Source organism: Phalacrocorax carbo, chromosome 1, assembly GCF_963921805.1.
Source record: "Phalacrocorax carbo chromosome 1, bPhaCar2.1, whole genome shotgun sequence".
Lineage (NCBI taxonomy): Eukaryota > Metazoa > Chordata > Aves > Suliformes > Phalacrocoracidae > Phalacrocorax > Phalacrocorax carbo.
Window position 1 is genome coordinate 64199285 of NC_087513.1, and position 15073 is coordinate 64214357.

The 15073-nt window shown below is 41.4% G+C and overlaps 1 protein-coding gene across 2 annotated transcripts in view; it reads left to right on the top strand.

Annotated features, from left to right (window-relative positions):
• TMEM178B (transmembrane protein 178B) overlaps positions 1–15073 on the top strand; it is a 243731-nt gene that overhangs the window by 58504 nt on the left and 170154 nt on the right. For both annotated transcript variants that reach the window (XM_064457322.1, XM_064457316.1), the window contains exon 2: positions 3213–3326. In XM_064457322.1, the coding sequence (XP_064313392.1) occupies positions 3213–3326 (114 nt within the window). The remainder of the gene's footprint in view (positions 1–3212; positions 3327–15073) is intronic.

Here is a 15073-nt window from a genome sequence, read left to right on the forward strand (position 1 = left end):
TAGACTCATCTTTTTCCTAATTTTTACTGGCAGGTCCAGGCAAATGAGATCTCTTTTCTAAGTTCCAAAAGCTAATTGTCACCTCTAGCTAGATATATGCTGATGCAATTGTATTAACTCAGCAGGGTCACTCCTCTACACCTGTGAGAGAAGGTTTAGATAAATAGTTCATGTTTAAATGCCAAGCAATCATGAACCTTGTGAGTTCAGGCCATGAAAAGCTTGATCTTCCCATTATGATCCCACCTGCCTCTCCTATGAGCAGTGGCCATGTGGATGAAGATGGTTGCATGCTCTCTCCAGTGGTTGCTGCTGTTCTAGAGTCTGAAGTAATTGAAGTGCTGGAAGCTAGTAGAAGACAGCTCTGAAACATTTTGACCTACATTCTCCTAAGTGTATTAAACTCAGTGTTCACAGGAGAGTTTGATAGCCTAAAGCCAAAAGGGCCCATTAGCTCATGCAGGCTGACCTATGGATATCAGACCATTACATTTCATCCGTTTATCCTTTTATTGAGCCCAGTAACTAGGATTAGACTGAATTATTTTGAGCCCTTTAACAAAAAATTAATTAAGCTTATCCATTTTAGCAGTGAACCTATGCTTAATACTTCAGAGAAGGGTGAAAAACCAGGAGAAACATCCTTGTCTATCTGACCTGGTGGTCTGTTTCCCCATGTAAGGCAAATAGTGGGACAATTCCCAGGTACAAGTGAATTCTCTGTGCTCTGCTCAGCCCTGTTGAGTGCATACAGTGGCCAGCCCTGAGACAAGTTGAGACAAGTAGTGAAAAAAGGAGAAGGTATTTCACCGTGTACACTGAAGAGCACTTTACCTTCTGGTCCCTGCAAACTTTTGGAGTCATAACATTTATTGGCTAATAGCATGTTATTCAGAGGTGGGAACAGTGTTGAAATATGTTGTGTGCTGAAAAGGAGATCATCACGGAGTTTACTATTCAAATCTGCATGTACTTCAGCTACCATTGAACCATTGTCACTGCAGTTGTACTCTTAGTTCTAGACAGTCTTTAAACATGTACTTAAGTCTCTTTAGAGCCATGGGGATGTAAGCATAAGACCAAAATTATATATATGGTGAAGTGAAGACCTGAATTCAAACCATAATCTCTCTTTCTTCTTTAGGCTTTGGTTATATGATAGTGAACAGCTCACTGCATTACTATTAACAGTATTTGCAATAGGAATAAAAAGTCTGATGGACCTTGCTAGAAATTAGCCTCTTTGGTGTAAGAGGAGGTGCTTTCTCCTGATTACTTGAAAAAATCACAGCAAACAGAACAGAATTTTTTTTTTCCTTCCGTATGCTTTTATTTTGAATCTTGGCTCTGTACTATTCTGTATAAATCTCTTCTCTGGGCAAGTATCTGATAGCTTAAAGATTATTTTCTGATAAATAAGCATTCTCCATTTTCTTGCCAAAGCTTCTGATCCATGAAACCATCTGAACAAAAAGGGATAGGAAAACTTATAGGAAAGCAAGGTTGTGATTTGGTGCTTTTTTTTACAGCTCTTTGCACACTAGCTGTCTTTTTTTAAATACTGCTCTTGGTTTGAAACTTTAATTCTGGGCGTACATTTGGTGCCCAGATGGTACAGACTCACACAGAAGCCCATCACGCTGTCAGGGCAGGCGGATACATATGTAAATATTTTGCCTTTTTCCCCTATAATATTTGGCTTTGTCTAATGTAATTGCTGCCAAAGGCAGAATGTGAAGAATGCTTAAGAGGAGCAAACAATGAGGACCTCAAATGTTTGTATTGCACTAACTTTGGAAGATGCTAGTAGACTGTGATGTAACTAATAATTTTGTTATGGGTTTTCTTATTCATGCTGTGAATTCATGGCGTATGATCTAAGTTTATACCAAATAATATTTTAAAACCTGAGGTAGACACCTGTATTTCTAATGGCATAAAAGCATATTTAACCCCTTGGAGCTGTCAATATAAGGCTAATGGCTCTGCCTTTATTAGTTCAGGCTTGACAGTAAATATTCTCTACCTGCCTCTTGGTGTATAGCATTCTTATTTATATAATTCATTGCTTCATTTAATTTATTCTATTGAGTGCCCATCTTAATGTATTTTTAATACATAAAAGCATTTCTAGCTTCTCTGACCAGTGGTAGCTAGTAGCAAACAGTGTGGCCAACCACATTAAAGATGCCTATTTAGTTATTAAAGGCCTGATCCAAAATACCGTAATAGTAATGGAAAAATTACTTCTGTGAGCTTTGAATCTGACAGCTTAGTGAGAAGGTCTAATAAAACCGGTGTTAGTTGAGGAAGCTGGCAAAATAGATGTAGGAAACCTTACTGTTTTTCATCAATGTAAGAATAGTTGCACTATGACAGGTTTCTGATCAGATGCAAAATATGGTTAGGCTATAATTAATGGAAAGCATCAGGCTATGCCAGACCCTTTCCTCTAAGGACACTAAGCAGAGAGATGCCAGGAGATAAGGGTCTGGAGGTGTGATTATTTAGGGGAGAGAAAGTGGCTGTAAAAGGAGAATGTATTAATGTGACCAGAAGGCAAACAGAAGCAGCACGTGGCGATTTTTTCCATGGAACATAGATGAAATCCTGACTACAGGGGGAAAAAATTGCCCATTTCAGCCATTCGTGCTGCCATCTGAGGCTCATTATTCAGGGGTACAATAAATTCTGTTTCTGAGCCTGCTATGAAAGTGTCTGGGTACCTTCAAGAAACATACCACAGCCTGGCACATATCCTTCTATTTGTCTTGCTTCTGAAGGGAAGGTCCAAGATGTTTGCTTTCTGTATCTCCTGGAGTATGGGCATTGAGACATGTCACTGAACAATAAGCCAGGATGATTTTACAGTTTCTACACAGTAAATGCTGGTGTTCTTGCTGCTAGCCCATGGTTGGGAGAAAAGAAATGAAAGAAGGGGTGATTTGCCACATATATATCTAATGGTGAAAGCAGACACTCTGGCAGCTACAGCAGGGCCTTTGGTGTATCAAGTTTGGATGTGACCTTACCCTACAGGTAGCTTATGCCTGTCATGGGCCAGAGATAGCACTGGGTGTCACAGTGGACTGATAGTAGGGATTGCTTTGCTCCTAGTCTTTGCTTTTGGTTTTCCAGTCCATCTAGTCTGCAGCTGGGATGAAATGTTGCATTCACTTAAACTTTCTTTTTTTGCGTTTTGCCCTTCCCAGGAGCAATTGAACGGTGCACATACATCAAGTACCACTACTCCTCAGCGACCATTCCCAAGAACCTCACGTACAACATCACCAAGACAATCCGCCAGGATGAGTGGCATGCCTTGCGTAAGTGCTGCTGGCTTTTTTTTTCTGTTATCCTCACGTGCAGACTAAAGGAGGTACTTACTGATAAATGAGAGCAAGGACTTTGACTGACAACCTGCTCAGAGCCCTCTTTTCACACACAGTGTGCCTTTGTAGCAGACTGATCGATTTGTTCTTAGGACCTATGTTTTTGTTTCTGCTGCTGACTAGAAATTCTGCTGAGGCATGAAAAAGTGGTGGTGGGTAAGAGGCATTCATATGCAGAGATTAATATTGAATTAAATACAAAAATGAGTAACAAAATCAATGCCCTATATTTTAATTCTAGAATGCTCTGTATGTGAGCGTATTCTTATGCAGTTCATGCTGCTGCTGATTTTCCTGCTTTCAGCAGAATTCGTGGCTGGCTTTTATTGTAGAACATGTCCTGCTGCCTGCAGCTCCTGGGTGAGTGTGGCATCACTCTCCTTTGAAGATCTAGAAAGAGAAATGCTGTACCCTTTAAGGCACAGGGAAGGAGCTTAGCCTTTAGTGATAATTGTAGCCACTGGTCACCGACTTGTAACATTTGCTGAAGCAACAAGATCTGACAGGGATGGAATTGCCTTGAGATGTACTGGCTGTCCTTAAAGCTTTTTTCTTCTCATCCTGGAGATGGAAAAGGGTTTTCACTGATTAAATGAAAGCGGTAGGATATTGCAAGGAAGTATGCCGCTGTAACTTGCTCTTGTTACGACATGGGGACTAATGAATGTCCTGAGCTTCCCTGTCTCACTGGAAGCAGTTAACAGCTCCCTGAAGATGGCAGGGGTTGAAGAATTCTCATTCTAACTGAAAACCTTCAAAGGTGGTAGTGAGCATCTATGGTCTGGACCATGACCACTTGAGAAGTGTGTAAGACTACTGGTATTCCCAGGGCTTTCTGTCCCTGTTTCACTCCTGCCTTATGTAGCTGTTGCTTTGGGAGGGTCCTTCTAAACTCTGGGAAAGAGAAGGTGTGATGATACAGCTGATTTCCTGTACTGATAAGGTCAGGCCTGGTTTGAGACTCATTGGTTCTTGTAGACTGGCATGGTCAAATCTGGTAAAGCATTACAGTTCTAGAAGGTCTTGCTAAACTTTTTTACATTTGTCTCTATGTGGATAAATACATATTCTTATTGTGACATGACAAGGAAAAGGAATATAGAACTCGTGCCTCTCTGAAAGTTGTAAAAGGCTGGTCTTGTAAAATAATGTGCTGTGCTCATTTGTCCCTAAATCAGAGGATCAGGTGGTTGGGTTCCCTTAGGTTTTCTGCTACCACCTGTCATCTCTGCTGGTGTCAGTTTTATGTCAACATTGCTCATCCGTGGGCAAAAAGAAATGCCCCCATGCGACACATCCTCTGTTAGAGTTCATAGGGCTTGTGGTTTTGGCTGTGTATGTGTACTTTTGTTACTATGCTGGGCCACAATGACTTCTCTGCATCCACCCACTGAGAATCTCATGGACTAATCCAGGAGTTATTGTCTTAAAGAAGTTTGTCTTTATTTTGGCAATGGCTCAGGTAAAAGGCTATTCTGAAGCTGTATTTGTAGTTCTTCAGCTTAAATAAAAACACTAATATGACCGGCCATGTTAGTCCCTTGGTGTGTGCATCCTTGGGTGGGATCAGCAAGTTCCTGAGCCTGGTGTGTGGGCAGCTGATGGAAGCCTTCAGCAGGGCATTTGTCAGTCTCCAAGGTGGCAGTCTAGACACACTGTGCTCACACACTTACATATCTGATTTGGTCTGAGGCACTTTCAGGGTGAGGCTGTTTGTTCCCTCCCCAGGGAGGGAACACTGAGTGTGTGGGTGTGCATGCATATTTCTGACAAAGATTTTCTCGCTAGTTCATGAGTCAGATAAGTGTAGGTAGATGTAGATAAAAATTGAAGTTTGAATCTTCCTATCTAAAAACAGGAAAGGAAAGAAATACTTTGAAGCTCTCTTCTCCAGAGCAGTTAGGTGCATAGTGTTTGATACATGGGTTAGCCACTGGAGGATGTGGAGGTTACTGCACTTAAGAATGAACTGAACCTATATGATTATTTACTGTGTAGGAACAGAGACCTTGCTGTTTTTCCATAAAACATCTGTTTTAAAAGATCGGGGTAATAGCAGTCTTTTCAAATCCTGTTTTTGTTGAGGGGGATTTTCTCCCTTTAGAAAACCTTTGCAATAGAGTAGACATAAAGTGGGGTAATACTCCAAGTCCCTTAAGTTACAGGGACTTTCTGTAGTCCCTGCCTTGGCAGCTGACCTGGTTCTGTACCTCTGGACTAGCTTCATCCAGGGCACAGCTACTTCATCTCACCACTGCTCATCCTGAGGCAGAATAACATTTCCAATGCAACCTGGCCATTAGTTTCTTCTGAACTATTCTCTGTTCAGAATTTCCCTTTCACTGAGTGCTGTGACAAACAGTGAAGGAACAGGGCCCAGGCCTGTTGTTCCTTATGTTCTTGCCATAGGTAGTTTCTCAGATCTGTAGCGTAAGATGGAAGAAAGGGGAAAAAAAACCAACCCAAACCAAACAAAAAACAATTTCCTGATGAAACACTGGGGCAAAATGGCATCCTGGAGAATTTCAGAGGAACTAGAAAGGTGATATCAGAGTGTCTGGTCACCCTGCTAAAGAAAATACCTTTTCCGGGCTGAAGCCACTGCTGTCCTTTGTATCTGTATTTCAGTAGTGATTATTTTCCTCCCCGGTGCATGGGCAGCAAACTGTGGGCCTGGGAAGGAAATCAGTTGCTTTGTGTACTGGGTGGAGGAGCAGAAGAGCAAAGGCTCTAGCTGTGCCCAGCAGACTGCTTCTTTTCAGACTGGCAGGCAGGACTGATGCTCCAGCAGTTTCTCTTGAATTGCAGGAGTGGGTGAGGGGTAATTTGAGGCTGAGGACACCATGGCACCAGCCAGTGCAGAAAGCAGATATTCCTCTAGCTGTGCTGTCAGCTATGCTAGGAGAACCCAGGGGAGTAGCTGGACCTGGAGGAACGGTGGAGACTGACTTTATAATTTTTGATTTTTATCTTTTTTCAGTGTTTGACATTTTCAAGATGGAACCTTTGTTCCAAATTGATTGCCTATGGCAGCATGAGCTGGGGAAATCAGACTTCACTTCCCTGCAGTCACTTCCTCTCAACTCTCTCTGGTTAAACAGGAATGGAAGGAAGGATGATTGTAGTATTGCCAGCTCTGGCCTGTCAGGAGATAAATGTTCATCTAATTAGACAAAATGAGTGGCTATATGACCTGGGAGGAGAAGGGAAGGAAAGCTGCGTCCAAGAACTTTGAGCACAAGTAACTGTCTCTTTATGGAAGATGTCAGTGTGATATGATGGAGTCACTATTAGGTATTTACCCTGCCACATCTTGGACCCAGTCTTGTGCACGGAAACTTGGCCCACAGTTCTGGCTTCTGAAAAACTCCAGCTGTATTGCTGATGCTTTTAAAAACTGAGATATATATTATTAGAACAAAAATACAAAAAAATCTGAACAGTTATATATTTACTTATTCAGTTCCATATGTTTTATGCTGTTCTTGTAGGTTCACTTTCAGCGTGCTACAGACGTGTGTTCACAAAACATGCAAAAGTGATCATGGAAGGGGTTTGAGCTGTGGAGTATGGTATAGTTGTTGGGAGGGGTGAGAGGCATTTTCAGGTGATAGAATAAGCACTTTAACTGGATGCTTGCACTTCAAGGAAGTTGACTGTAAAAAGGGGGTTATGTTGATGCTAATTTTCTTTTGTCTTATCCCCAAAACTTCAGGAAACCAATTTCTGGTATATTATGGCAAAGAAGGTGAAAGGCTGTGCTTGCTTTGAAAATGGTAGTAATACTAAGGCAATGAGAGCATGTACTATATTCAGTTTGGCATCTTCCGGGAGTGAACAGTGCTGTTCTCTAAAGCCACTGTGGGGGGTAAGGCACTCAAAGCCCAGGGAGTACTTAGTCTACTGGCTTACTCCCTGGAGCAAAACAAAACCTGTTGGGGTGATGCTGTCTTACACCATCAGGAATGTAGGAAAGTCTTTTTTTTTCTTTTTGCAAACTGGCTATAGACAACCTGGGCTCTAAATTGATCTGATGCAGTCTAAGAGACAAGTGTTTTGTGAAAAAGAGTAACCACAGCATAGATGGTCTGTAGGCAGGAATTTTGAAGTATGCTTAAGCCCGTTATCTACACTTTGTTGTCTTGCTGGGAGAGCTAGGATTAAACTTATTCTGAGGAAGCCAAATAGTGCAGAAAAGGGAGGAAGATGCAGACGAGGAGAGGGATTGTCTTCATACTTTCTTAGATCCAGTCTAGCATGATGATGTTTTATTTTTGCCTCTAGCTTCTTTTGTTTAGACCTTATGCCTCCTTGCTCATTCTTACCTTTGCACATACTTGTATTTGCCATGGGACTTCTTTGTGCATCCATTCCTTGAACGATTTCAACAAGAACAACTGTGTAGGTGCTACAGGATTGTGGGTTAGCCTCCTGTGCGTTCAGACGTGCCTGGAGCTTCTCAGGGCTGGTGCTTGTGGGTCACTCTGCCATCTTCCTCACTATTGTCTTGGCAAAGGAAGGGTAAAAGGGGGCTTTTCCAGGACCACCCTCCCTCCAAGGCAGGTGAAGAAAGTATTGTGGCTTTAAAGCACTGCAAACAAGCAAGTTGCAGATTTGTGTTCTTGAAGTGGGAGATTTATTTTTCTCTCCAAGAACAAGTCAAACCACTGCCTCTTCCCTTTCTACTGTCTTGATAGCTGAAACAGGACAAATACTGTATGGTGCTCAGAGCCTTGAATGGCAGAGTTCCCAGTGTCTTGAGCTATATTACATGAAAGCCTCCACATCAGAAGAAAGATGAAAAATTCTTCCTTCTCTCCAAAAGCTTTTATTTTGACTCACAGAGCCTATCATGTGAGGTAGATAGCTTGGTCTTTAAGTTTGTCATTTTTTCCTTTCTCCCCATATATCACAAACCTGAATTTGTACTTTGGACTATAAGTGGCCACAAGAGAGGGAATTTTTGTTTGTCTGCTCTTCTTCAGCTTCCCATTGCCACCAAGGCTTGTCTCCCACAGCAGCTGTTTTGTGTCCAAAAAAAAAGTAGTGTGCTGCATCTGGGCAGAAAGTGGCTGGAATTGCTATGGAAACTGATCTCTTTCTGCACAGCTTACAAATTGTCACCAGACTGCTTTACGGAGAACCAGTTGACATACAGGTAGCTGATGGCTCCTGAGAAATATTTGGAATTTCCTGGATTTTGGAAATGCTTCTTGTCTGGTACTGTGTGGTGATCTTTGTCTTCTACCCCTCCAATTCTGCTGTGGGACCACAGGGTATGGGCTCTTAATTTAGAACATTGGCATAGGGAGTTGCGTTGTCAGGAGAAGAGGAACCATAATGCCTTGTGTTAATTGAAATTATAATGTTCGCCTGTGCGGTTGAAAACTGCAATAATCCTGTGTTTGCGGTGGTCTGAAAGCCATTTGCATAAAAAATTAATTGTAAAGACAAAAGTAATAGCATGGCACATTCTGAGAGGAGCAAGTATTGGAGGAAATGAAAGATTTCTACAGGATGTAGAGAGTGGTAATATTTTTAATTCATATAGCATCTATGGTGAAAGCTGAATGGATTTTATCAGCCTTAATGGTCTGAACTTTGCAGGAGATTAAGGCTTCCTCTTTTAGGCCTACAAAGCATTTAAATACCTCCTTATAACCAATAAAACTACTGGTGGGGGGCCTGTAAAAATCTCCTTTTGTAGAGGTCAGTTTTGGTACTAATGGCAGTGGCAACAATTAGCGCTCTGGAAGACTCTACTGTCTATACTAATTTCTGCAGGCTTTCCATACCTTTTCACTACATGGAACAAGATTTGCACAGAAGCTCTGATAGCTTGACAATGCATTAGTAAGACCAGTAGGCTCACGGGCTTGACCCTGTCTGCTTTTATAACCAACAATAAATATTTCATTGTTGTATCTGTATTAAATGCTGACCCAAAAGAATATTTGCTTTTGTTTTTTTTTTTTTTCCTGGGTACTACTGAAAGCAGTGTTTGAAATAAATAGGCAACATCCTATTTTTCTTGCTCCTTTCTTCTACTCTCTCCCATACTCCCTTGGGTCTCCTTCCATTCCTATCTTCCTCTACAAGGAAATGCTGTTTCATTTTTAATTAGCTACTTTGACCCCCAGATGGAGGTACACCCTGAAGTATGACACTGTCCTGCTGGTCAGTGCCATTTGGCTGACAATATGATGTAATTCCTTAATGTGTTGGTTATTAAAGCAGACAGGGCAGCCATCCTGGAGTTTAGTCAGGCAGCAGGTGCTCACATGCCTGGAGGTCTAGTGTTGTTGGATCTCCATCATATTCATCATTCCCATAGCTAATGACCAGGTGGTAGTGACAGACCTTCTCATTTCCCCCTCTCTCTGATGTGGGGTTTTCTTAATATCCTGCTATTTCAGGCTAAGATATAAAAATGTTTCTCTGGCATCAAAATCTTAAGACCTATTTTGAAATCTGTAAGGGATTTTATTGCTTTCTGCTAGGCTTCATCTTAGGATGTGCTAATATGGCTGTGACCTTAATACCTACACTACTGAATAGCTTTCCCAACTGCATACTATTTATTTCCCATTCTGCCTTTGCTTTTTAAAGATAGAAGAGCAGGGCAGGAGTAAGGGAGGGGGTCAGTAGACATCTCAGTCCTGAGTTGACAGGGGTGTCTGAGTAGGAACCATGGCCAAGAATTGGGAAGGGAGGAAATGAGGACAGGGAGACAGGTGAAACTTTGGTCTGGTGGGTTGGGAGGGTGAGACAAGGGATTACTGAATGTTGAGAACGGGATAAGGGCTAGAGTGGTGGACTGGAAAAATTTGGAAGGGAAGGTGCAGAAATGGCCAAGCTCTGTGTGTGTGTTGGAAGAGGGTGGGGAATGAACAGGGAAGGATCACCTCCAAAGCCCTGTGTTCAAATTGCACAAGTCAAGAGTCTCACTGTACATCTACTGCTAACACACCTGTGAAACACTGGCAGAGGGGAAGTATCATCCTGCTCCCTCAGCCAGCAGGTCCTTCCACCAGCTCACATAAGAGGGGTCTCAGAGGTGAATTAGAAGAGTCTTATTCTGCTGATGAACACTTGTCATTCCTCTGAATCAGTAAGAAATCCCACACTAGAATTCCTGCTTTTGCAGTTTGTTTGAAAGGTAAGAACTTCAAAAAATGCTCTTCTGACTTTTTTTGAGGTTGCAAACACAAGCATGTAAAGTTAGGAGATGACAGTTCAGGCTGCATTCGTGGCTTTATCTCCTCTGAGCACACTCATTATGAAGTATTTAACTACTGTAATCACATACTGTGTTTTCCTCAGGACCCCTGCCTTGTTCCATGCATTTGGGGTGTTCTGTTTCTGTTCAATGACATCTACAATGTTTGGTTTCTTTCCCAGTGCTTAATGTATGGTTGCTGGACTTCTTATTGCAGAATACACAACTCCTAATCCAAAGACATAGTTAACCACTTCATGAGGTTTGTCACGTTTCTAGTTATTGTACTGAAGCATGGCATATAAAGATAAATACATTAATATCTAAAAAACTTTTGAGGTGGGCTATAATTTCCTTTTTAGGCTGGGCAAAGTTAACTTTTTGGGGTTTTTTTTGGGTGTCCAGATAAAGATGATGAAGACTTTGGGTTTTACAGTACTTAGTATTAAATGGTCTTTTTGTATGTTCAGAGCACATGTCCCATGGACTTTTAGAGCAACTATAACTGCTCCACATCCTGAAAATCTGACTTCAGATGGTCACCCAACTCACTTGACTCAACTTGAGTCCAAGTAAATAAGGAAAACATGGCTAGGGACCACCTCTAATGAGATTTCTTAGACTAATTGTCTTATCACCAAAGACTTTTTGGGTAAGTGAAGAGGCAAGTGCTTGTGTGAGAGGGAGGAGGAGCTGTATGTCACCTGACTGATCTCAGCTTCCACCGCTCTTAGCTAGAGGGTTGCATGAATTCTCATCTTTCATACTGACCTTTTCGAAGGGTCACGTTCTTGTATTTCTCAACTTTGGCATGCTTGACTCAGCAGCATTCGTAATGTTTTGATGGCTTTTGTTTGCTTTTGTTATATTTGTAAGTGCAGGTGCTTGGATTCACCTTGGCCTAGGCGATGTTTTACTTTGTCTCCTACTGTTATACTGGAAGAAATAAGACGTATTTTTATTTTCATCATTGGAGAGTCTCAGGGTATTTATGGAGCTGTTCTGAGTACAGGAAAACTGAGAGCAAACCCCCTCCAGCCTTACTGGTGATTTTTTGCAAAGGAGTATTAGAGACATTTTGCCTGTTGTAGTGTGGAGATGTTGACAGGTAAAACATACCATTGCTAATCATTTCCAGTCACTCAGCCAGTCAAAATATAGCTTTATTAATATGCATACAGAGCTCTGTTTCCCTTCTCTCCCTCTTGAGAGACAAAGAGGGGGAGAGATGGGCGTTTTTCAATGTCTCTTGGCTAATCAAGAATGATGCGTTGAGCATTCTAAGGGTGAGAACACAGGGAAGACCAAACAAGATGATCTAATGGGTCTCTTCCATGTGACTTCTAAAACTTTTGATTTATATACCAATTTAATGCCTATTTTATGATGATTTATATCCCAGTTTGTTTACATCCCAGTCTGATGCCCCACCCCAGACTGTTAGCCAGATGAAAGCCAGCCAGCTAAATATTTCAAGGTGATTACATGCCATATGCCACACACAGGGTTAGTAATGAGAAGTAAGTGCTTCCTTGCTTCACTGCAAGAAGAAAGACTTAAGTGGAACATTTTGGAAATGAGATTGTTGTGACTTGTTCACAAAGCCATGCACCATCCACAAGGGAACATGACAGCAGCCAGTGTGAGATAGATGCCAGCAAACTTTGAATCAAACAACCTGGCATTGACCCTGACAGGTTGAAACACGTAGGCAATTCTTTATACGTTGATAGTTATTGGGTAGTGGTTGCCATTTTAATTACTATTTTGCAGTTATGCTCTTTGTACTTTGAATTATAGAATAAACCTGATCCTTATGTACAACCAGGACATCCTCCTACTTGCTGCTTTGTAAAGGTCTAAAATGTGTAAATATTAACATGTGAAAACTATAATGCAGCTTTATCTCCTTAGATTCTTAAATTGTTAACTGGGCCATGATGGTTTCAGCCACGTTGCCAGAGCTGAATGTAATTCTGGCCAGGAACACCGGATGAAGCCGAAGGATTTGTCTTCAGGCCCATCCCAAGACTCCTTAATTGGCTGGGTGAATCACAGTTTAGCTGTTCAATTATTCCCTGCCCACCTCCAGGAGCTGATTGCACAGTTGGTGAGGGAATAGGAAATCAGGAATATAAATCAACTGCAGGTGTCTCCTGTGGGACTTCAGAGTTCAGTCTCACAAATCTCATCTGGCTGCTCTGGATGTAGGTTATATTTAATGGAGCTTGAGCTTGTGTGTCCCTCTGCATCACTGGAATTATGACAGCTAATTTGAGTCTATCTGCTGCTGGTATGTGCAATTGATCAATATCTCTTTCATAAATACAAACCCTCTCTCATCTCTGCCTCCATCAGCTTTGTCTTTTCTGGCTTGCCCTTTGCATCCCTGTTTCTTTTGGTGTCCCGCCCCCCAACTTGATTCTCACCTAGATATTCTGAGAGAAGGAAATCGATGGAAGAATATCACTTACTGACCTAAGAGGAGCTTCTTTACCATACATAACTAAGGATGTAAATAATTCAGTAGGGTCCCTGTCTTTTCTTTCCTCCCATAAGATTGGGTTTATTAAAATTTTATGGGAGGGGACATAGAGGTAGCTGAATTACTGGTTTTATCTGATACAATCTTTAGCAATGGATTAGCTCAGTACTAGCTGCTCTTTGCTATTTGTTATATTTGCTATATATTTGTTATAGGCACATACTAAATCAGTCTTCCTTGCAGAATCCATTTTGCTGCGTGTTATAATCACATATTTGAGCATGATGTAATGCCATTCCTATAACTCACACTCATGCCTGGTTATGTTGCCGTGGGAAGAAAAGTGTTAAACTGCCAAGGCAAGGCTTAATCTTTTTCCAGTATTGGGAGGAAGTCAGTAGTGGCATGAATCCATAAACACAAAGATCCTAATCAGAAGGGAGCAATAGGCTGAGGACTCAGAGTTTGGTTCTGCTTATATTTATACCAGAATAATTCTACTGAAGCAAGAATAGATATTCTGGGATAAAAATAATATGAAATCAGAATCTGGGTGCAAAATACTCAATAGATTTCAGAAAATGAAAAGCATTTCTTAAGATTTTATACTTTTGATATTTCAGTGAAAATGAACAGATTCCACAATTACACTTCTCTGTTAATGCTGTTGCTGACTGTGTAGTGTGCCTTCCATCCTAGCATCTTGAAACACTTGGGCAATGGTTTCCACTCAGTATCCTTCTGACTTAAACAGGGTGCCGAAGGAGGAATACAATCTGAATACACCCATTTCACATGCAGAAAGAGAGTTACAGAGAAGTTAATTGACCTGCTAAATGTCATGCAGAGAGTGAGTGGGAGAGCCAGAAACAGAACTCGGGTCTTTGGACTCCCACTGCTGTAAGTGCTAGACAATGCTGCCTCCTGTAGTGCCAGAGATTATGCAGCATATCTCCTAGAAAAGACCATTGCAAAACCCTATATCAAGGATAATGGTTTTTCTAAAGATATTAAAAAAATATAATTTCAAGTGAAAGTTTACTGGCCAAAACCAGAATCCATTACATACATTAGTGGTGATTTCTTCTTACAAGTAATGGCAACAGAACCTCCAAAGGCTGGTAGTGAATTAAGATATATAAAGTGGAGATTCCTCAGCACCTGCTGAAAATCAGGTCTTCAGAGATATCTGAGGGTGAGCAGCTAGAATTAAATAATTTCAAAAATTACCTCCATTAGAAGATGGTTAGGTGTTGTGGATTTTCTGCCACATGTGAGTTGGACTCTGAACTAGCATCCTCACTGATTGTCATGACAACTGATAGTCACAGTAAGAATAACGTACTGGTACTCAGTTTTACTTGCAAGTAATCTTAATTGTCATTTTATGTGAAAAGTAATCAAATGAGTACATTTTGAGAAATAATAATGATCAGTCCTACTACAGAGCCAAAAAATAATCTGGAAGAAGAAATGCATGCTGAAGGGGAAAAATGTAGGCAAAAAACTTCAAAATGGCCTTCCTGCTATGACCTGAGGAGAACCTGTCCTTATGGCAAATTGTCCTTGGCCAGCAGAGTGGCCACAGCCAGGTCTGCCCCTCGTCCTGAAATGGCATGGGTGAGGAACTGATCAATTGACAGGTATAGTTCTGCACCATAATTACTAGCTGTGACCCATCCACTGCCAGGGTATTGTAGAGCTACCTATGATTTATTCCAACATAATCAATCCTAGGTTGAACTGGTCTTTGGCTTGTTTCAGGAGTATCTTCATCCCTCAGACCTTGGCATATCAGGACCTACATGTAGACTATTTCTCATGTATTTCATTGCTGTTCAGGTATTTGCATGAAAGCAGGATTTTTGTTCAGTAAATAGGCCTTGACTCTGGTACTTAACCCTTTGCTGAAGCAGTAGCCCTCTCTACTGACTTCAGCTGATGAAGTGGAAAAGTCCGTGGTGACATCACTTCCAG